This window comes from Myotis myotis, unplaced genomic scaffold, assembly GCF_014108235.1.
Source record: "Myotis myotis isolate mMyoMyo1 unplaced genomic scaffold, mMyoMyo1.p scaffold_m19_p_3, whole genome shotgun sequence".
Classification (NCBI taxonomy): Eukaryota; Metazoa; Chordata; class Mammalia; order Chiroptera; family Vespertilionidae; genus Myotis; species Myotis myotis.
Window position 1 is genome coordinate 89,061,314 of NW_023416335.1, and position 22,714 is coordinate 89,084,027.

The window sequence follows — 22,714 nt, forward strand, 5'->3', positions numbered from 1 at the left end:
GTGGAACCATGTGTAAAAACAATGTATTCTTTATAGTATTTACATTTTTGAAAATAATGTTATCTTTTCATTTTTATGTTTACTAAGGTACCTAAGGAACTTTTGATTTTTAATGGAAATGAAGGAAAACACTGATTATTTAAACTGAAGATAACATATTAATCTGAGTAATTAAACAATTTATTTAGCATATTCTTGTTTGATTTTCATCTGACAGTAATTTTATACTTGCTGTAATTATTAGATCACTTGGTTATAACTTATAACTTGTCAGGGAGAAAAAGTGATTATTGATAATTTACTGTAATTTTGTTGATGTCACTCACTAAATTAAAAGAAAATAAATGGCTCATTTTGTTTGAGTACATAAAATATTTGACTTAAATGAAAAAATGCTTTTAAACACTAGGCAATCGAAGTAATAGATATAAGTGTTCTTAATAAAATAAAACATGGATTGCCCTAACTGGCTTGGCTCAGTGAATAGAGCGTCGGCCTGCAGACTGAAGGGTCCCAGGTTCAATTCTGGTCAAGGGCATGTACCTTATTTGCAGGCACCTCCCCAGTAGGGAGTGTGCAGGAGGCAGCTGATCGATGTTTCCCTCTCATCGATGTTTCTAAATCTCTCTCCCTCTCCCTTCCTCTCTGTAAAAAAATCAATAAAATGTACTTTAAAAAAAAAAAATAAAGCATGGGTTGAATATTGTAAACATAATAACAACTATCTTGTGACAAACAGGGCTGAATGAAGTAAGATCAGTAAATTAAATCTTTACTTTGTGGTGGTGGGGTGCTCCTTGAAGGCTCTGTATTCAAAGCCCTTTTAACTTAGAATTTTGACATTTAACTTCACCAGGATGCCTTTAACAACTGAAGTTTTATTCATGGAAGTAATGTTGTTTATTTAGTTTTAAAGTTCCCACCAGAACATTCGATGAAGATTCATGTTTCCTGCCAAATAATGCCTTTAGCATTGTAAAGCAGTCAGAGTGATTGAAATTCAGGCTTACTGGTCAGTGAAACTTATGTTGATTTGAGCAAAGTTCAACCGATCAGCAAAGGACAGAAAGTAAGTCATAAACTGAAAGAATCACAGGTTTAAATAATAGAAATTAGGAAACTTTTCCCCAAGTAGAAGTATTTTGAGAATCCTGCTCTCAACTACATTGTTGTTGTTTTTTAAGCAAGTGCAATATTTTTTAAGACCAGGGATGGGAACCATTTTTCTGCCAAGGGCCATTCGGATATTTATAACATTATTTGTAGGCCATACAAAATTATCAACTTAAAAATTAGCCTGCTATATTTAATTAACTCACCCCTAATGCCTTGGCCAGGTCAGACCAAATGATTTTTCAGGCCTTATACAGATGTTCTCCACCCCTGACCTATGGGGTAGAAGTATTAGAAACACAAGTGGCCAATTTCTCTCTAATCCACTTAATTATTGACTCTGTTGAGATTGATGTTGGTCTCTTAAGTTCCCTTTTTCTAGGACCCGCATCTCTTGAGCTTTTCCCCTTTCAAATTATGTAGTTATTGATATAATTGCCCAGGTTGGAGTTTTTTTCTCATTTTATTTCTCCTAACCTTTAAGCAGAATACCTGCCTGAAACTACAAAGATTTACCTTTAAAAAATACTCAGTAACAGACTTAATAAATGAATTCGGCAATGTAGCAGGATACAAAATTAACACCCAGAAGTCTATGGCTTTTTTATACACCAACAATGAACTCACAGAAAGAAACTAAAAAAAAATCCTGTTTACCATTGCAACAAAAAATTAAGATACCTAGGAATAAATTTAACCAAGGAGGCAAAGGACCTGTACTCAGAAAATTACAGGATGCTGAAAAAAGAGATAAAGAAAGACATAAACAAATGGAAGAATATACCATGTCCTTGGTTTGGTAGAATCAACATCATTAAAATGTCCATACTACCCAAAGCAATCTATAAATTCAATGCAATCCTCATTAAAATACCAGTGGCATACTTCGAAGACCTAGAACAAACTCTCCAAAAATTCATCTGTAATAAAAAAAGACCCCAAATAGCTGCAGCAATCCTGAGAAAGAAGAACAAAGTTGGAGAGATCACAATACCAGATACCAAGCTGTATTACAAAGCCACTGTTCTCAAAACTTTCTGGTACTGGCACAAGAACAGACATATAGACCAATGGAACAGAACAGAGAACCCAGAAATTGACAAAAGCCATTATGCTCAATTAACACTTGACAAAGGAGGCAAGAGCATACAATGGAGTCAAGATAGTCTCTTCAATAAATATTGTTGGGAAAATTGGACAGATACATACAAAAAAATGAAACTAGACCACCAACTTACACCATACACAAAAATAAACTCAAAATGGATAAAGGACTTAAACATAAGATGGGGAACTATAAAAATCTTAGAAGACTCCATAGGCAGCAAAATAGCAGACATTTGTCGTAGCAATATCTTTACTGATACAGCTCCTAGGGCAGTGATGGTGAACCTTTTGAGCTCGGCGTGTCAGCATTTTGAAAAACTCTAACTTAACTCTGGTGCCGTGTCACATAAAGGAATTTTTTGATATTTGCAACCATAGTAAAACAAAGATTTATATTTTTGATATTTATTTTATATATTTAAATGCCATTTAGCAAAGAAAAATCAACCAAAAATATGAGTTCGCATGTCACTTCTGGCACGCGTGTCATAGGTTTGCCATCACTGTCCTAGGGCAATGGAAACTAAGGAGAAAACAAACAAATGGGACTACATCCAAATAAAAAGCTTCTGCACCGCAAAAGAAACCAACAAAACAACAAGAAAGCCTATTGCATGGGAGAACGTATTTGCCAATTTTATCTCTCATAAGGGATTAATCTCTAAAATTTACAGGGAGCTCATACAACTTAAAAGGAAGATAATCCAATCAAAAAATGAGCAAAGGACCTAAATAGACACTTTTCAAAAGAGGACATTCAGAAAGCCAAGAGACATATGAAAACATGCTCAAAGTCACTAATCATCCAAGACATGCAAATCAAAACGACAATGAGGTACCATCTCACATCTGTCAGAATAGCTACCATCAACAAATCAACAAATGACAAGTGCTGGCGAGTATGTGTAGAAAAAGGAACCCTTGTGCACTGCTGGTGGGAATGCAGACTGGTGCAGCCACTATGGAAAACAGTATGGCATTTCCTCAAAAAATTAAAAATGGAACTCCCATTTGACCCAGTAACACCACTTCTAGTAATATATCCCAAGAAACCAGGAAGACCAATCAGAAAGGATATATCCTTCCCTATGTTCATAGCTGCACAATTTACAATAGCTAAGATTTGGAAACAGCCTAAATGCCCATCTGTAGATGAGTGGATTAGAAAACTGTGGTACATCTACACAGTGGAATACTACGCTGCTATAAAAAAGAAGGAATTCTTACTATTTGCAACTGCATGGATGGAACTGGAGAGCATTATGCTAAGCGAAATCAGTCAGTCAGAGAAAGATAAATATCACATGATCTCACTCATTTATGGAATATAATGAACACCATAAACTGATGAAGAAAAATAGATACAGAGACAAAGAAGCATCGAATAGACTGTCAAACTACAGCAGAAAGGCAGGGGAGGTTGGGGGCCGGGGTTAGAGATCAACTGAAGGCCTTGTATGCATGCAATGGACACAGCTGCTGGGGGCAGGGAGTGGGGGCATGTGCCGGAGGGTAGGGGAGGCCGGGGGGAGGTCAATGGGAGAAAAAGGAGACATATGTACTACTATTTGTAATACTTGAAACAAACGAACAAAAATATTCAGTAAGTGTTTAATTTTAAAGATAAGATTTTAGCAAGCCATGAAGGCATAAAGTATGAGAATGTTATTTCCCATTGCACATAGCCTGCACAAATTTCTAATTTTTACCTTTCACTATCTTAAAATATTGCCAAGTATACTTCTTTGACTGCCATAAGTCTGAGACAGAGATGGGAGATGGCAAATCTTAATCAGATAGCATAGCAAACGAGTTCTTGTACTATTTTATGAAGACATTGGAATCAGTTTTTTTCTAGATTTCAATAAAAATGGTGAGAAAATAAGCTAGAGAAAAATAGGATGTGACATCAACAAGACTTGTGGCAAGGCCTTGAATTTCAGTTCTTAGGGGAGGGGAGGTGGAAGCAGTCCCAGGCAAACCACACATAGCATGCATCAAATGTAAACAAAAGCCAACCAGGTATTCCATCACCAAAAAGGATATATTGAGGAAAAAAAAGGAATTGCAATCCAGTACGTGCAGCTGTGGTGAGCCACAAGCACATAGTGCAAGAAGTGGAAAGCCCCTTTTTTACTGAGGAGAAGAGGAAGTTAAGGGGAGGGACCATTAGAACCGTAGAGTTCTGTTGTAAACATAGATTTCTTTTTGTAGGACTTCCCTGCCAACATAGGGTATGGGATCTCTTCCCACAGGTCCTCCTGATCCCTGTCCAGGTTGCAGGCTCTATAAATTTTGACACATGGTATACATGAGAGGCCTTAGCAAATGGAGGTCACCCTACAAAGATTACTTTGGTGGTTATCCTTTCTTGTAGGAAAACAGTTAAAGGTGGGGGAAATAAATATATCTTCAGGTTTTGTATCATGCTGTATTTATTTCAATTTGAATTCAGGGACACAGTTTTGATAGTCATAGAGGGGAGCGGTATTGTAATTTTATAGTTCTGGTCAGCCACTGCTTACCCTCTGGGGAATGTAATTTTAAGGTAAAAGAGTAGAGTAGTTTCTTAGCCAGTTCATCTGTGATGAACTTTCAGCCATCAGAGAGAACATTATTTTTTATTGACTTGTGATTATTAGCCATTAGAGAGACCATTATTTTTTATTGACTTGTGATTATTAGGCCAGGCTGGGGGCGGGGGGGGGGGGTGGTCCCTCAGCCCGGCCTGCCCCCTCTCACAGTCCGGGAGCCCTCAGGGGTGGAAAGTGACCCAGCGATCAGGGGAAGGTGATGCCTCATCACACCTCTGCTACTGCCATTGCCAGCAGCGCAAGCCTCGGCCGGCCCTGGTTACCTGAGCCTCAGGTGGCCCTGGGAGGCTGGGCAGCCGCCATCTGAGGCTTGCCTGCACCTCGGGCCTGCCCTGGGCAGCTGGGGGGCTGAGGGGGCTGGGGGTCTCTGGAGGCAGGTGGGCCCGGCCTTGCTGTGCGCCTACTGCCCCGGTGGAGCTGAAGGGACTGGGCGCCACCATCTTGTGGCTGTGGGCACCTCCATCTTCGAGGGCATGGCAGTCAATTAGCATATTCCCTCCTTATTGGCTGTGGGTGCCATCATCTGTGAGGGCAGGGCAGTCAATTAGCATATTCCCTCCTTATTGGCTGTGGGTGCCATCATCTTTGAGGGCAGGGCAGTCAATTAGCATATTCCCTCCTTATTGGCTGTGGGTGCCATCATCTTTGAGGGCAGGGCAGTCAATTAGCATATTCCCTCCTTATTGGCTGTGGGCGCCGCCATCTTTCTGACAGCATGAGGGTCAATTAGCATATTCCCTCTTTATTAGATAGGATTGCCAGTGCGTATGCCATCCTTTATGCTGGTCGGTCCATCAGATGATTGGTCACTTAGCCTTTTATATATATAGATACTTATATTTAATAAATCATTCAATTTAAAAATTGTAACAAATAGCAAAATACTAAGTAAAGACAATGTTAAAGAAGTAATCTTGTTACTTGAACAAACTATATTTAGCTTTTCTGTATATATTTTTATTTGTTTATGTAGTTGTAATCACAGTGTATTTTTGTTTGCTTTTTTCAGCTAACATGATAATTTTTCATGAAATCATTTTATTTTAATTTTACCCACAATATAGGATTATGAGACCTGGCATCTTAGCATCTGTATAGAAATTTTGTCAACATAGTTTGTAGGCCATGGGCAAGTAAGACTTTCTTAGGGTAGTGCATTAAATACCATTTGATTACTTTTTCCAGCAGTGTTCTTTTGGGAATCTAGTTTAATTTTGTGGCTAAACTGAAAGAAGATATTCTGCGGTACTAGTTAGAAGTTCGGGGGGGTGGGGGGGGATTATTTTTTGTATGTTTCTATTTTCTAACTGTATCATGATTGAAAATTAGAAAGAAGTGATTATGTAGTTTAAAATATTTTTTTAAAACAAATATTTTTATTGATTTCAGAAAGGAAGGGAGAGGGAGAGGGAGAGAGAGATCGAAACATCAATGTTGAGAGAGAATCATTGATTGGCTGCCTCCTGCATACCCCCCACTGGGGATCAAACCCGCAACCCAGGCATGTGCCCTTGACCGGAATCGAACCTGGGACCCTCCAGTCTGCAGGCCAACACTCTATCCACTGAGTCAAACCGGCTAGGGCTAGAAGATCTTTTTTATTGTGGTTCAGGGCCCTTTTATAAAGAATGAAAAAATATTACTAATTGATGTGTTTATGAAATGGCTCTGTTAGTAGGACTTGAAGTTCTTTTATAGTTTAAAGATATCTAAGTTGGATGGTTGAAAGTAGGACTGTGTTTGAGTTATGTCTTTGAACCTTTTCCAGCTTTTTCTTCCTGTGTGACCTTGGGTAAGACATCTAATCATAACTGTGAAAAGTAGTAATAAAAATATCTGATGCCAGTTATGATTATGATGATGAATATAGTTCATGATCTACAGCGCTACTGTGAAGATAGGGGGAATTTTTAAAAATTGTGTAGGACTCTTTATAACAACTATTTCAGTATAGGACAAATTGTCAAAAGGCCTCCATTCTTACAAGCAAGCATAGGTTGATAAGGCAGGCACCTGGAAGCTGACTGTTTAGCAAGCACTTCATGGCCACACGTGGCTTCCAGACATGCTTAATTTACTTAAGCTGAGGTCATTCTTGCAGAACCGGGTAGCCCAGTCCAGGACAGGGTGAACTGACTCTCCTGGTTTCTTTCCTGTGCAGTGGTTCTCAACCTTGGCTGCACATTAGAATTACCTGGGAATCTTTTTAAAATCCTGATTTCTGGACCTCATCCTCCGGAAATTCTGTTTCTTTGTTACTAATGTTGTGGCCACACCCCATAACAAAGAAACAGAATTTCCAGAGGATGAGGCCCAGAAATCAGGATTTTAAAAAGATTCCCAGGTAGTTCTAATGTGCAGCCAAGGTTGAGAACCACTGCATAGAGCCTGGCCCTGTGTCAAGTTGATTCTCATTTAGATTGAGACAAATCCTCAGTCTTTTTTAATTAGCAGCTTCCAGCATATCCCTTGAATGCTGAGAATAAAAGATTTCTGCTAGTCTTCATACCCCAAATCAATTGTGATTCAAAATAGATTTTTATAGTAGTGGGGGGGGGGAGAATAATAAGATCTTTCTTTTGCTTAACTAGTTCAGAAAAGGTAGTTTTTTCTATTAAAGTTGGGGTTTGAGTGGAAGAGACAGATAGGCTGGTGACAGAAGGATTACACAGCACAAAATATTATTAATCTAGTCAAGCAAACTTAGACTTGATGGACAGAACAGCTGAGACCAAGCCCTTAGAACTTGAGAATATCTTATTTGTTATATTGATTAAAAGTGTAACTGAAAAACTAGGGTTGGCTATAAATTTACTGTTTTCAGTTTTGGTGAGTGGGAGTTAAATGAACTGTTATTCAGGAAATAGTGGCCAAAGAAAAAAATAGCCATACACGTTTAGCTAGTCACTCCTGCATCGATGAGAATCATTGTTTTGTTAACTTCATCAACATGTTCATTTCTTTCAGCTCCATGTTCATGCATGTCTTTTAATCCGGAAACAAGAAGACTGTCCATAGGTCTAGACAATGGTACAATCTCAGTAAGTACACATAAATAAGATTTCCAGTTAAAATAATTCCCTTCCTGTGGAATATGTATATATGTATTGTGATGAGAATTATTTATTAGGTTTTTTTTTCAAATTAACAAGTGAATTTTCTTGCTAAGTAAAGTAAAAATTGCAGTGCAGCAATTTATGTTGAGGTACAGGGAGAGCTATCATTAGACTCAATGCTGATAAAATTCAGCTTGATTTACAGTGTACACAGTGCCTAGAATAGGGGCATTATGAGGCCAGCAAGTGAACTACACAAATCTGTGTGTTAGTGGGAACAAGCTGTCATACTAGTGGCTTTGATCAGATTGTTAATCACGGTGTCATATGCTTCCCCACACAAGTGACAGAATACAAGGGAAATGACTTTTTAGACCACATATCTGATCTTGTCTTTGATACTCTATGTTTTCTCCTTCCCCTCTTTCTTCCTTTCCTCGTTGTCCTCTTAACTCCCTGTAGCATGTGAGTAGAATTTGGTAAATTTATATGAATTTTTAAAGAAAACACAGAATCTACATTCAGTCTGAATAGTAGATCCAGGTAAATATTAGCCAGTGGTTCTCAATCTCTGGCACTTTAAATACAGTTCCTCATGTTGTGACTCAAATTTTTCGTTGCTACTTCATAACTGTAATGTTGCTACTGTTATGAATCGTAATATAAATATCTGATATGCAGGATGGTCTTAGGCGACCCCTGTGAAAGGGTCATTCGACCGCCAAAGGGGTCGCGACCCACAGGTTGAGAACCGCTGTATTAGACCCTTCAATTGTAGAACTTGAGGGAACTGAAGTTATTAAAGATTGGGATCTCAGATTTTACCACTTAATCTTATTTTTACATACAGTCAAAGCTCATTTCTCGAACATCTCCCATCTAGAACAATTTGGTTCTTGACCAAATTGTTCATAGAAAAAAATGTCTCGGCATCGAACCAAACTTCAGTTTTCGAACTGACAACCCTTTCAAGCTGATACCTCATCATGACAAAAAGGGTCTCTTAGGCAATAAAAGAGAGAATGCTTTTGTTGCTGGCAAAACTGAAATGAAAGATTAGCAGAATTTTAAAACATAAAGAGGCCATCAAGAGTGCTGATGTTGCTAAAGGTGTGAAGGAAACAAGGATCACAATTGAAGAGGTAGGAAAACTGTTGTTGACGTGGATAAATGAAAAGCAGCCAGTGCCAGCCTTTTCAGAGGCAGTGTTATATGACCAAGCAAAGATGCTGCATACTGACCTGGAAGACAGCCCTGGACCAAATGCTAAAAGTGATTCACTTAAGGCCAATATTGTTGGTTCAATAGCTGAAAGAAAAGAAGTGTTTATTTATAGATTAAACAGTACATTAGACATGTACTGTATATAAGAAAGATTAAAACAGGGAATCATTTGGGGGTCTGGAACGGATTAATTCAACTTACCTTACATATTTCTAATGAGGAAAAAAATGACTCAGTTTTCAAACAAATCACTTCTCGAACAGCCTTCTAGAACGAATTAAGTTCAAGAACTGAGGTTCCACCGTGTTTATTTTCAACTAGTATATTAACCAGTAACAAACTGATCTGGTAAATTCTCCAATTTGGTAAATTAACCAGTATGTACTACCTTTCGTTCTGGGCAAGAGAGGCCTTGCTTTGCAACCTGTGAATTAGAGGACTCTATTTTGGCCACACTTTGCCATAGGATGAAGGATCTGAAGAGCCAAGAGGGTATGCCCATCTTAAGGGCACTCTGTCCACCTCCATGCTGTGGGTACTGTACAAAATTAGTAGCCTTAGCCTCAAGGGTGGCTAGGGTTTGAAGTGGATAGGATGTCCACACGTGTGAACAAGCCCCCTCAAGTTGTTGATTGAACTGGGGAATGTGAAGAGAAGGGTATGGCCTGGCACTCCCATGTCACCACACCATAGTGTGGAACTTCAAGGAGTCTAAAAATTCTAAATTAGTATCAGTACCTCCAGGTGGTTGAAGGTATATTTATCAAGACTGGAGGAAGAGACCATATTTTATTTAATAGTTTAACTTGATTTATAACTTGAATATTTAGACGTATGCAATGTAGGTCTCCATTTGTAGTCTTGACTTGACCCCTACAAGGAGTCTGAAGAGGTGGACCTGAAATTTTCAATTTGTTCCCTAATCAAAACATTTGTTTGGTGACCTTAATATTGTTAAATATAAATTAGCCTATTGACAAATATTTATGGAATTTCTGTAATATTCAATGCATTTGGTAGCTCTGTAAACTCTATTCCTTAGGAGGACAGAAGAGAAATTCATGGTAAAGATCTTGTCTACATTAAGAAGAGCCATTTTAAAAAAGTTGGGTATAGGTGGGATAAATCTATTTTTAAAAGATAAAGCAAGATAATTGGATTGCTTAATGAAATAAAGTGTTTATTACAAAGGAAATCTGAAAAGGTGAGCTAAGACCCACATATTGCTCAGTTATTCACGGAATAGTAGTTATAACACTCACTGTTTATGAAAAGACGTGTGTATATAACATATGGGTGATTCTTGGCATTTTTGAAATCAATGAAAGTGGTTAACAGGTGCTGATAAATTTGGCTTTGGAGTCAAGAAAGGTAAACAACGTAAGTTATGGAGAGTTCTTAGCCATTCCTTTGTTTTGTTAATTCTCAGCCGAGAATATTTTTTCCATAGATTTTTTTTTTTTTTTTTTTTTTAAGAGAGAATGGAGGTGTGAGGGAGAGAGACAGACAGAGAGACACAATGATCAGTTGCCTCCTGCACATTCCCTGACTGGGACTAGAGACAGTTTTGAGATATAGGAGAGGAATGGCCTTTCATTTTTCCCATGAATTAGCAAGTTAGATCACTGATTAACAGAAGCTAAAATGGGATGAGGGCATATTTTCATGGCTATTACTTGCTTTTTCTGATCTTATAGCCCCAAACCCCTTCTGCCATCTTGGTGTACAAAGTCTCAGTTATTTCTTAAGGCATTGTTCAAATGCTGTCTTTTACCTTTTGTTCTTTCTTTTTCTTTTTTGAACAGGTGGTTTCTGAGCCCTACCAACTGAAATTATACACACAGTACTCAGTAGGTTAGCTATATTTTATTACTTATTTAACTTGTTTTGTAAAAAGTTTCTAAAAAATATATTTTTATTGATTTTAGAGAGGAAGGGAGAGGGAGAGAGAGAGAGAAAAACATCAGTGATGAGAGAGAATCATTGATTGGCTGCCTCCTGCACGCCCCCCACTGGGGATCGAGCCTGCAACCTGGGCATGTGCCCTGACCGGGAATAGAACAGTGTCCTCCTGGTTCATAGGTTGATGTTCAACCACTAAGCCATGCTGGCCAGGCTGTAAAAAGTTTTGAAGTCTGTCGCTTCCATTAAATAAAGTATTGAATGTTGAGGACTTGGTCAATCTTTTATTCATCTCCTCTCCCAGCAGATCTTTTTTGGTTCCTTGTCCAAATTAGGGATACAATGAGTAAATTGTTCAAGTTGTTAGCTAAAGTATAAACACTATTATTACCTATCCTATATAATAAAAGCCTAATATGCAAATCGACTAAATGGCGGAACGACAGATGGAACAACCAGTTGCTATGACATACACTGACCACCAGGTGGCAGCGGCGGTGGCGACAGGGGGTGGGGCCTGTGAGCAGGCAGCACCAGGCCAGCCAAAGCAGGTGCCAGCGGGGGGCCCCCGATCGCCCCGCCAGTTGCCCCTAGGGACTCTACCCATTCACGAATTACATGAGCCGGGCCTCTAGTCTATATATATAAAAGCCTAAGCAACCAACGGACTGGTTGCTATGATGTGCACTGGCCACCAGGGGGGAGTCAACTTGGACAGAGGAAAAGAGAAACAGGCCATTGAGTCTATGAAAGATCGCAAGCAGGTGGGGTTGAGCTGCAGTTCACATTGGGAGGCTGGGCTGCTCCCCAGGCACTGCTCCAGAGGTGTGGCACCCCCAACCCTAATCAACCCCTCTGGCCGCGTCCTCCTACGGCAGCCAGGACCAAGGAATGGAGGGAGGGAAAAAAGAGACCACCAACTCCATTCTTAGTGCCTGCCTCCTCCTATCAGACCAGAGCCATCCCAGGACTTGCAGGACAGCACATGAAGTGGGCAGCCTCAACATGTAGCTACTGCGACTCCCTGGTCTGCCCTGGGTGCCCTTTGGGCACTCACCTCACTTCTCCAAATCTCAGTCTGCACTCCTAGTGAGGTCACAGGAGCTCCGCCCTAGGGACCCACTTCTCCATAGCTGGATGCAATAGACCAGGAGATGCGAGGGGCGGTGGTGGAAGATGGGGGCAGATGCTCAGCTGACCGGAATGAGCTGACCGGAATGAGTGGGCCGGGATGAGCGGGAGCGGCTCCTCCCTGGCTGCCTGCCACTTCCCGCACACTATTACTTCTCTCGGGGGATGTTGGATGCCGGTTTCAGCACGATCCCCACAAGTCACACTGAGGGACCCCACCGGTGCACAAATCCATGCACCAGACCTCTAGTTTAATATAGCTGGTTGTAACGAGTGCTTGCTTAAATTCTGAGATAGTTTATTTGTATAATTCTATAGTTCAAAATATTTTTCACAGTGAAATTATTCTCTATAGGAGAAGGAGTTATGCCAATAGTTTAATTCATCTTGAGATTTCAGAAATGCCTTCTGTTTGTTTTTGTTTTTTGGTTAATCCTCACCTGAGGGCATTTTTCCATTGATTTTTAGAGAAAGTGGAAGGAAGTTGTGAGAGACAGAGAGAGAGAAACATCGATGCCAGAGAGACACATTGATTGGTTGCCTCTGCAACCAAGGTACGTGCCCTTGACCGGAATCAAACAGGAGACCCTTCAGTCCGAGGGCCGATGCTCTATCCACTGAGCCAAACTGGCTAGGGCAGAAATGCCTTCTGTTTTAATGTTAAAAGAAGTCAGTCCAATTGTGTTAATTGCTATTTACGCTGAGGTAAGTCTTTAAAATTTTCTGTCATAACATCTCATGTATTCTAGCCAACCAACAATTATTTAAATATCAACTGTATGTAAAATATTATGCTAATTCCAACATGTGACTCCTGGTTTCAAAGAATTTATCTTTCAGTTGGGGGAAAATGAAGTTAAGAAATAAGTAGCACAAAATAAAAATAATAGCAAAAGTAGCAATACATCAATGTGTGATGTTGTCAAAGCTGAGATCAGAAGAGAGTGGGAGAGTGGTCTGGTCTGGTCAGTTCCATGTGAGCTGAATTTAGAAGATGACCTGGGATTTAGTTAGCTAAAAATAGGAGGTATTTCAGGCAAAATGAATGGCATAGGGAAAAAACCCATGGAGGTAAGAAAGGGCAGGACATGTTTGGAGGAAATTGGCACGAAATCAACAGTTTGAGGAGAGGACTAATGGGAGTTTACAGAATAAAAGATAATTGGGGGTTGATTATTAAAAGCTAAACACAGGATGAATAGTTAGCATTGTGTAAAGGAACTGAATCCCTAAAAGAGGCATCTCCCCCCATCACTACTTGGCAAGACTCTCTAAGGCAGTGGTTCTCAACCTTCCTAATGCCACGACCCTTTAATACAGTTCCTCATGTTGTGGTGACCCCCAACCATAAAATTATTTTCGTTGCTACTTCATAACTGTAATTTTGCTATTGTTATGAATCGTACTGTAAATATCTGATATGCAGGATGTATTTTCATTGTTACAAATTGAACATAATTAAAGCATAGTGAGTAATCACAAAAACAATATGTAATTATATATGTGTTTTCCAATGGTCTTAGGCGACCCTGTGAAAGTGTCATTCGACCCCCAAAGGGGCCGTGACCGACAGGTTGCGTGACCGACAGGTTGAGAACCGCTGCTCTAAGGTATTCTGAGGGGAAAATAGACTAGTGAGGAAATGTCAAACACAGAAGTTAAAGAATTCCCATTAAACTAATTTTCACCAACCCTACTAAATAATAGCTACAGAGGGGTGTGTGTATATATATGTGTGTGTGTGTGTGTGTGTGTGTGTGTGTGTGTGTGTGTATTCATCTTTATAAATATATTTTTTCTTCATCAAAACTATTATTTTATTAAAATCTTGCAAGATAATTGCATAGTCATTGAAAAATGTTTGAAAAGCCTCCAAAATAATAACATCTCTGCTCTCCAAAGATTAATTTAATGTATGTGTTATGGGAAGTTTGGGACAAGAGGAAAATATTGATCTATATAAAGGTTAACATTCAGAATAGTGATGTTTGTATAACAATAAGTGATACTTTGTCAAATATATTTTAAAATATATTTTTATTGATTTCAGAGGGGAAGGGAGAGGGAGAGAGAGAGAGAAACATCAGTGATGAGAGAGAATCATTGATCGGCTGCCTCCTATACACCCCACACTGGGGATCAAGACCCAAACCAGATATGTGCCCTGACTGGGAATCAAACTGTGACCACCTGGTCCATAGGTCAACACTCAACCACTGAGCCACACTAGCCAGGCCTTTGTCAAATATTAATTGACCATAATGGCATGGGTCGATTTCTGGGGTATCTGTTCTGTCCCATTGCTCTATATGTCTGTTCTTTTGCCAATACCAGACTCTTTTGATCACAGTGCCGTTATAGTATAGTTTGATATCCAGTATAGTGATCCCTCCAACTTTGTTCTTATTTCTCAAGATTGCTGTGGCTATTTGAGGTCTTTTTGAGTTCCATATACATTTTTGGAATATTTGTCCTAGATCTGTGAAATGTGTTGATGGTATTTTAATTGGGATTGCAATTGAATCTATAGATTGCTTTGTGTATTATGGATATTTTAATGACGTTAATCCTTTCAATCTATGACAATTATATACATTTCCATTTGTTTGTATCTTCCTCTATGCTTTTTTCAATGTCCTATAATTTTCTGAGCATAAGTCTTTTATCTCCTTGGTTAGGCTTATTCCTGGGTATCTTATTTTGTTGTTGTTGTTGTAGTGGTTAATGGGATGGGGTTTTTTTGTTTTTGTTTTTTAGTTTCTCTTTCTGAGAGTTTATTATTGGTGTATAAAAATGCCATCAATTTCTGGATGTTAATTTTGTATCCTGCTACTTTGCCAAATTCATTTATTAAATCTAGTAGTTTTTTGTTGGTGGAGTCTTTAGGGTTTTCTATGTAAAATATCACGACATCTGCAAATAATTACGGTTTTACTTCCTCCTTTCCAATTTGGATGCCTTTTAGTTTTTCTTCTTGTGTGAATGCTGTGGCTAAGTCTTCCAGTACTATGTTGAATAAGAGTGGTGAAAGCTAAGAACCCTGTCGTGTTCCTGTTTTTAGGGGAAACACATTTAGTTTTTGCCCATTGAGTATGATGTTGACTATAGGTTTGTCATATATGACCTTTATTATGTTGAGATATGATCCCTCTATTCCCACTTTGCTAAGAGTTTTTATCATAAAAAAGGAGGACAAACAGCTCAATTAAAAATTGGGCAAAGGACCTAAATAGACACTTCTCCAAAGAGGACATAAAGATGGCCAAGATACATATGAAAAAATGCTCAATGTCACTAATTACCGGAGAAATGAAAATTTAAACTACAATGAGGTATCACCTCAAACCTGCCAGAATGGCTACCAGCAATAAATCAATAACAAGTCCTGGCGAGAATGTAGAGAAAAGGGAACCCTAGTGCACTGTTGGTGGGAATGCAGACTGGTGTAGCCACTGTGGAAAACAGTATGGAGATTCCTCAAAAAATTAAAAATGGAGCTGCCATTTGGTCCAGCAATCCCACTTCTGGGAATATATCCTAAGAATCCCGAAATACCAATCAGAAAAAATATATGCACCCCTATATTCATAGCAGAGTTATTTGCAACAGCTAAGATCTGGAAATAGCCCAGGTACCCATCAGTAGATGAGTGGATAAAAAAGTGGTGTTTCTGCACAGCAAAAGAAACTGACAACAATACAAAGGGGCAGCCAAGCAGATAGGAGCTGGTACTTGCAAACAATAACTCTGACAAAGATTTAATTTCCAAAATATATAAAGAACTCATAAAAGTCAACACCAAACAAACAAGCAACTCAATCAAAAAATGGGCAGAGGACCTGAACAGACACTTCTCCCAAGAAGACATACAAACAGCAAAGAGAGATATATGAAAAGATGTTCAACCTCACTAACAATTGGGAAAATGCAAATCAAAACTACAATGAGATACCACCTCATACCTGTTAGAGTGGCTTTTATCAACAAGACAAGTAATAACGAGTGTTAGGTTGTGGAGAAAGGGAACCCTAATTCACTGCTGGTGGGGATGTAGACTGGTACAACCACTGTGGAAAACAGTCTCGTGATTCCTCAAAAAGTTAAGAATAGAACTACCGTATGACCCAGCAATCCCTCTCCTGGGTCTATACCTGAAAAACTGGAAATCATGTATTTGCAACAATATAGGTACCCCTATATTCATTGCAGCAATATTTATGGTGGCCAAGACCGGGAAACAACCAAAGTGTTTCATGATAGAGGACTGGATATAGAAGATGTGGTATATATCCACAATGGAATACCACTCAGACATAAGAAAATATGAAATAGTGCCATTTGCAACAATGTGGATGGACCTTGAGAATATTATGCTAAGTGAAATAAGTCAGACAGAAAAGCTAAGAACCATATGATTTCACCCATATGTGAGATATAAAACTGAAACTCATGGACACAACACAAATAGCAGTGTGGTGGTAGGCAGAGGGAAGGGGGTGAGGTTGAAGGGTTCCTTATATATGGTAATGGAAGATTTTACTTTGAGTGGTGGGCACACAGTGTAACATACAGACCTTGTAACATGGAAACCCACACCTGAAACCTGTATGATCATATTAACCAATATCACCCCGATAAATTTAGTGGGGAAAAAAGAAAAACTGTCTCATTAAAAAAAAAAAAGTGGTTCCTTTACACAATGGAATGCTATGCAGCTGTACAAAGGAAGGATCTCTTAACCTTTGAGACAGCATGGAAGGACCTGGAGAGTATTACTTGAAGTGAAATAAGCCAGTCAGAGAGAGACAAATATCACATGATCTCCCTCATATGTGGAATCTAATTAATAAAATAAACTGACAAGCAAAATAGGTCCAGAGACATGAAACATGGAAAAGACTGACAAATTTCAGAAGGAAGGGTGGGGGAGACGAAAAGAGTAGCCTATGGATACAGACAATAATGCAGTAAAGGCCTGGTGGGGAAGAGGGGGAGCCAGATAAAGGTGGCAGGGGGATGGGGGACATCTGTAATACTCTAAACAATAAAAATAAATTTAATTAATAAATAAATGATACCTTGTATGGATTTCTTGTTGTTTTGATAGTTCTTTTGGCTATTATATTTTTACTAGTAACCTGGTGCACAAAATTCGTGCACATTGAAAGGGAATTAATTTGAGGAACATAATTTGAACTCACTATCTAATATCAATAATATGTGAGCGTGAGGCAGTTCGTGTTTCTGAAATTCAGTGACATGAATTTTAGCTATTTGCCAAATAAATGGAATTTAAAGATATCATTTAAAAGAGTATTCAGCTTAATATTAAAAACTCTGGCTACCAAGTCAGGTCTGTTTTCAACTTTTTGCCGGCGTTGTAAATTGTTTGCAATATCTGCCCATTTGGGGTTGCATGTCATGGTTATGAATAAATTGGGCTTGCCATACTTCGTTACAATAGCCATAGCATCCTGATATCGCTGCTGCATATTTCTGGGACTACCCTCAGAAGATGATGGAAGTATTATCATTTTACCAATTGGCACATTGTCCTTTTCAGATCTAGATTTGAGATAATCCATCAAACCACTATATTTTTCAACTCTCATCTTAGATTGGTTTGCTGTGCTGAAATTTATCTGATTGGCCTTCATTTTTGAATACGAATCCACGATAAACTGTTGAGTTAATTTTCCTGCATTTAAAATAGGATTGAACGTGTCCCGCACAGAGAGATGAAATCCATAATACTGCATTTGTGTGACTTGTGTCCTTACATTTTGTCTAGTATTATTGTCAATTACACTGTTGTCTCTGAGTCTTAATGCAATATCTGTTCCCCAGCCTTTTTCACCATGTGGAAAAAGAATAGGATATGTCATTGCATCTAATGTAGGAAACGGGATATTGATTTGTTTCATTTTAGTGGCATTTGGATTATTGGGATCTGGTTTACAATGAATGAGCAAGTCCCTTTCAAAAGGAGGGTCTTTGTTTCTGAATATGACAGCAACCTCGGTAAACGGGGAGAATTATATCTACCCGGATCACTGTTACGATCATATTTAATTGCCATTGTTACCTCTGTGGGAGCAATACCTTTTGCTGCTGCTTCAGATTGGGCTTCCTTTCCTACCTCATGTAGCATCTTGTACGATTTTGTTAATTGACTTATTTCATACATGAGGTTGTTGATGTTGATCATGAGTCTTTCTGAGCAGCCCTGGTTTCCTGGCATTGCTAATCTTTTATTTGTAGCTTTGGCTGTATCCCAAATATAGAGTTGAGCAAACTTCCGAGAAACACCATCCGAAGGATGTAAAGTTCTAGTACGTTGATGAACTTGTCCGTGTATTCTAAAAACAGTATGGCCTATATCCTGGTGGTGATGCAATATTTGCACCCATGGAAGCAAAAGCAAAAGAGCTATTTATGGAACGAATATTTTCCAAGAAATTTTTATTGTCAGAATCTTCGTTTGTCATTAATGGTTTTAAATATGCCAGGTAATCTGGAAAATGTATATCATTTGGACAGACTTTCCCTTTGCTACAACATCAAGTAAATTTCCCATATGGTTTTTCATCCGATAAATTGAGTGATAGGCAAAATTCACATCGAACAGTCATTCCACCACAATTATGTCGAGGATTGCATCCTCATGTACTCCATTTTTGCTTAGAAGGCAGTTCCTACTGGTATTGGTAGTACTTGTTGATGACTGTTCTCTTGACATATTCTGTTGTCGCCACCACCTTCTTTCAACTTCAAAGGCACATTGGTCTTTAGACATTTTCTGTCAATAACGCCGGTGTTTTTCGGCATCAGAGCGACGTTTTTCCAGTAGCTGGTGTTCAGATACATCCAGCGACAGGCGCCGCCTTCTTTCAAGATCAGATGCACGCTGCTCTGCAGACACTTTCTGTTGATAACGCTAGCATCTTTTGGCTGCAGAGTTACGTTGTATCAACAGTTATTCTTTAGACATAGTCCCACCTCGCTACTGTCACGGTCTGAGATGCAGGTGAATGAGAGTCCTAGCTATCAGGCCGCTGAGAGCTGTCTGACCAATGGCTGATTCTGGTTGATTCTGTGGGGGTGGGACTTCCTCCTCCCTGCTGTCAGTTTTCACAGCTGTGATGAGGAAGCTGGGGTGACAGAGGAAGCCGCGCCCTACAAGCCACCGTCTCTCTCCCTCTGCTCTGTGTCCAGTGATCGCCTGCTTTGCCAAGTCCTCCAAACCTCCTGCTCTCCACCGGCAAGGTCCCGGGAGCCTATGGGCGTGGCTAGGTGCGGGCGGCCGTGCCTTTTTGACTGGCGAAAGTCCCAGGAGCCTGCAGGCATGGCTACGGCCTCACCTCCCAGGGCGGTGAAAGACCCATAAGCCTGCGGCCAGGGCCGCTGTCGCCTCCTGGGGCTCTTGACACCTGCATATGCAAATTAACCACCATCTTTGTAGGATAATTTGCATAGTCACTTGGATTGGCTGGTGGGCGTGGCTTGAGCGTAGCAGAGGGATGGCTAATTTGCATGTTTTTCTTTTATTATATGGGACTAGAGGCCGGGTGCACAAAAATTTGTGCACTCGGGGGGGAGCGGAGGGTCCCTCAGCCCGGCCTGTGTCCTCTCGCAGTCTGGGACCCCTCAGGAGATAACGACCTGCTGGCTTAGGCCTGCTCCCAGGTGGCAGAGGGCAGGCCCAATCCCTAGGTGCAGCCTCTGGTCAGGCTCAGAGCAGGGCCGATTGGGGAGTTGGGGCGCCACCCCCTGTCATGCACAGAGCAGAGTGGATCGGGGGGGTTGTGATGCCACCCTCAGTCACGCTCAGGGTAGGGCCGATTGGGGGGTTTGGGCACCGCCCCCTGTCACACTCAAGGCAGGGTCGATGAGGAGGTTGCGGCACCACCCCCGTCACGCACAGAGCAGGGCCCATCAGGGGGGTTGGGGCTCCATACCCTGTCACACAAAGAGCAGGACCAATCAGGGGGTTGGGGCTCCGTACCCTGTCACACACAGAGCAGGGCCCATCAGGGGTTTGGGGAGCTCCCCCGTGTCACGCACAAAGCAGGGCGGATCAGGGGGTTGGGGCACCGCTCTCTATCACCCACAGAGCAGGGCCAATCAGGGGGTTGGGGTACCGCCACTGTCACACTCAGGGCAGGGCCAATGGGGAGGTTATGGCTCTACCCCATCACACACAGAGCAGGGCCTGTGGCGGGGGATTGGGGCGCCACACCCTGTCACACACAGAGCAGGGCCGATCAGGGGGTTGGGGCGCCGCACCCTGTCACACACTGAGCCACAGGGCGATCAGGGGGTTGGGAGCTCCCCCCTATCAGGCACAGAGCAGGGCTGATCAGGGTGTTGGGGCACCTTCCCCTCTCACGAACAGAGCAGGGCGGATAGGGAGGTTGTGGCCCCACCCCCTGTCACACACAGAGCTGCAGGGCGATCAGGGAGTTTGGGCGCTGCCCCCTGTCACACTGATCCTGGTGCTGGGAGGCCTCTCAGCTCCGCTGATCCTGGTGCTGGGAGGCATATTACCCTTTTACTATATAGGATAGAGGCCTGGTGCATGGGTGGGAGCCTGCTGGTTTGCCCTGAAGGGTGTCCTGGATCAGGGTCGGGGTCCCCACTGGGGTGCCTGGCCAGCCTGGGTGAGGGGATGATGGCTGTTTGCAGCTGGTCACACACCCTTCAGGGTGGGGGTTCCCACTGGGGTGCCTGGCCAGCCTGGGTGAGGGGATGATGGCTGTTTGCAGCTGGTCACACACCCTTCAGGGTGGGGGTCCCCACTGGGGTGCCTGGCCAGTCTGGGTGAGGGGCTGAGGGCTGTTTTCATGCTGGTGGGTGACTGAAGCTCCCAACTGCTCCTTTTTTAATTTATTTTTTATTCTGGGCCAGCTTTAGCTCTGGCTCCAGCTCTGAGGCCTCTGCTGCTGAAAGCAGGTAACTGGTTTGTTTGGGTTCTATAATCGAAACACTGTATCAACTCTAGTTCTGAGATCCCGGCGGGCTGAAAGCCAGTTTCTGGGGTTTTGTTTAGCTTCCATATTTGCAACAATGTTTCAAACTGCAAGCTCAGAGGCCGGCAAGTCAGGCCGGGAACGTTGGTTTCCTCCGTCACTGAAGCAAGCAAGCCTCATGTTAGCTTCAAGCTGCCTGGCTGCCGGCCGCCATCTTGGATGGCAGTTAATTTGCATATCGCCCTGATTAGCCAATGGGAAGGGTAGTGGACGTATGCTAATTACCATGTTCCTCTTTTATTAGATAGGACTAGTGGCCCGGTGCACAAAATTCGTGCACGGGGGAGAGTGTGTTCCTCAGCCTGGCCTACACCTCTCCAATTTGGGACCCCTGGAAAAATGCCCTGCCAGTTTATAGGGATCGGGCCAAAACCAACAATCGGACATCCCTCTCGTAATCCGGGACTGCTGGCTCCTAACCACTCACCTGCCTGCCTGCCTGCCTGATTGCCTCTAACCACTCTGCCTGCCGGCCTGCTTGCCCCCAACTGCCCCTCCCCCCCCGCTGCCGGCCTGCTTGCCCCCGAATGCCCCCCCGGCAACCTGATCACCCCAAACTGACCCCCTGCTGGCCTGCTCGCCCCTACCTTCCCTCCCCACTGGCCTGCTCATCCCCAACTGTCCCCTTGCTGGCCTGCTCACTCCAAACTTCCCACCCCACCGCTGTCCTGATCACCTTCAACTGACCCCCACTGATGGCCTGCTTCCCCTCAACTGGCCCCCCTGCTGGTCTGCTTACCCCCAACGGCCCCACCCCCCACCAGCCTGATCACCCACAACTGCCCTCCCCTCTTGGCCTCTAACCGCCTCTACCTCCGCCCTGCCACCATGGCTTTGTCCAGAAGAACATCTGGAAGGTCTCCTGGAAGGTCTCCCAGTCTAATTAGCATATTACTCTTTTATTAGTATAGATATATTTCTCTGTAAATATGATTATGATTGCAGATATGAGTAGGACCAGGTAAAATTTTATAGAATGGGCCTTTTATTACAGATGGTTTGCCATGTATGCATTTTTTCTAAAGAAGTAAAAATTACTTTAAAAAATGTTTCAGGAAGACTTTGAGAAATTTACAGTATCTGCTTTTCTTCCAAGAAAGTTGTCACTTTTATGCCAGAGTGAGAATTATCTGTATGCTTTGTATGTCAGCATTGGGCCACTGTGACTGGGGGGCACTTGACTTGAGAGTAATTATCTTGCTCACTGGCTGGGAGGGAGGGTGTGTGGCAGAGGATATAAATACTGGGTTCTGGATTATTCATAGATTGCTGACTTTCTGGATTGATTGTGCAAGCCCCTCGTTTTATTGATGTCCACCTTTTGTTGACAGACATCTACCCTGGAGAGAAATGAGATGAAACTCTCTTTCTTGACATTGTAAAAAGCATTTGAATTCCTAAGGTGTGATAAGGCCACCCAGCCATCCACAGTCAAGGTACACATTTTCATGGAGGATGTTCCCACTCTTGAATAAATTAAAACAATTTTTTTCTTTTAATTTAAACTTTCTTCTATAACTGTTTTCTTGTTACTTAAAAGCTAGTTATTTTTGAAACT

General features: G+C 41.5%; 1 protein-coding gene across 7 annotated transcripts in view; it reads left to right on the forward strand.

Annotated features, from left to right (window-relative positions):
• Nucleotides 1–22,714, forward strand: part of WDFY2 (WD repeat and FYVE domain containing 2) — a 225,843-nt gene that overhangs the window by 93,761 nt on the left and 109,368 nt on the right. For all 7 annotated transcript variants that reach the window (XR_004966163.1, XR_004966164.1, XM_036300337.1 and 4 more), the window contains exon 3: nt 7,782–7,855. Coding sequence is in view for 5 of the 7 variants with exons in the window: in XM_036300337.1 (XP_036156230.1) it covers nt 7,782–7,855 (74 nt within the window). In the remaining 2 variants the exon portion in view is untranslated. The remainder of the gene's footprint in view (nt 1–7,781; nt 7,856–22,714) is intronic.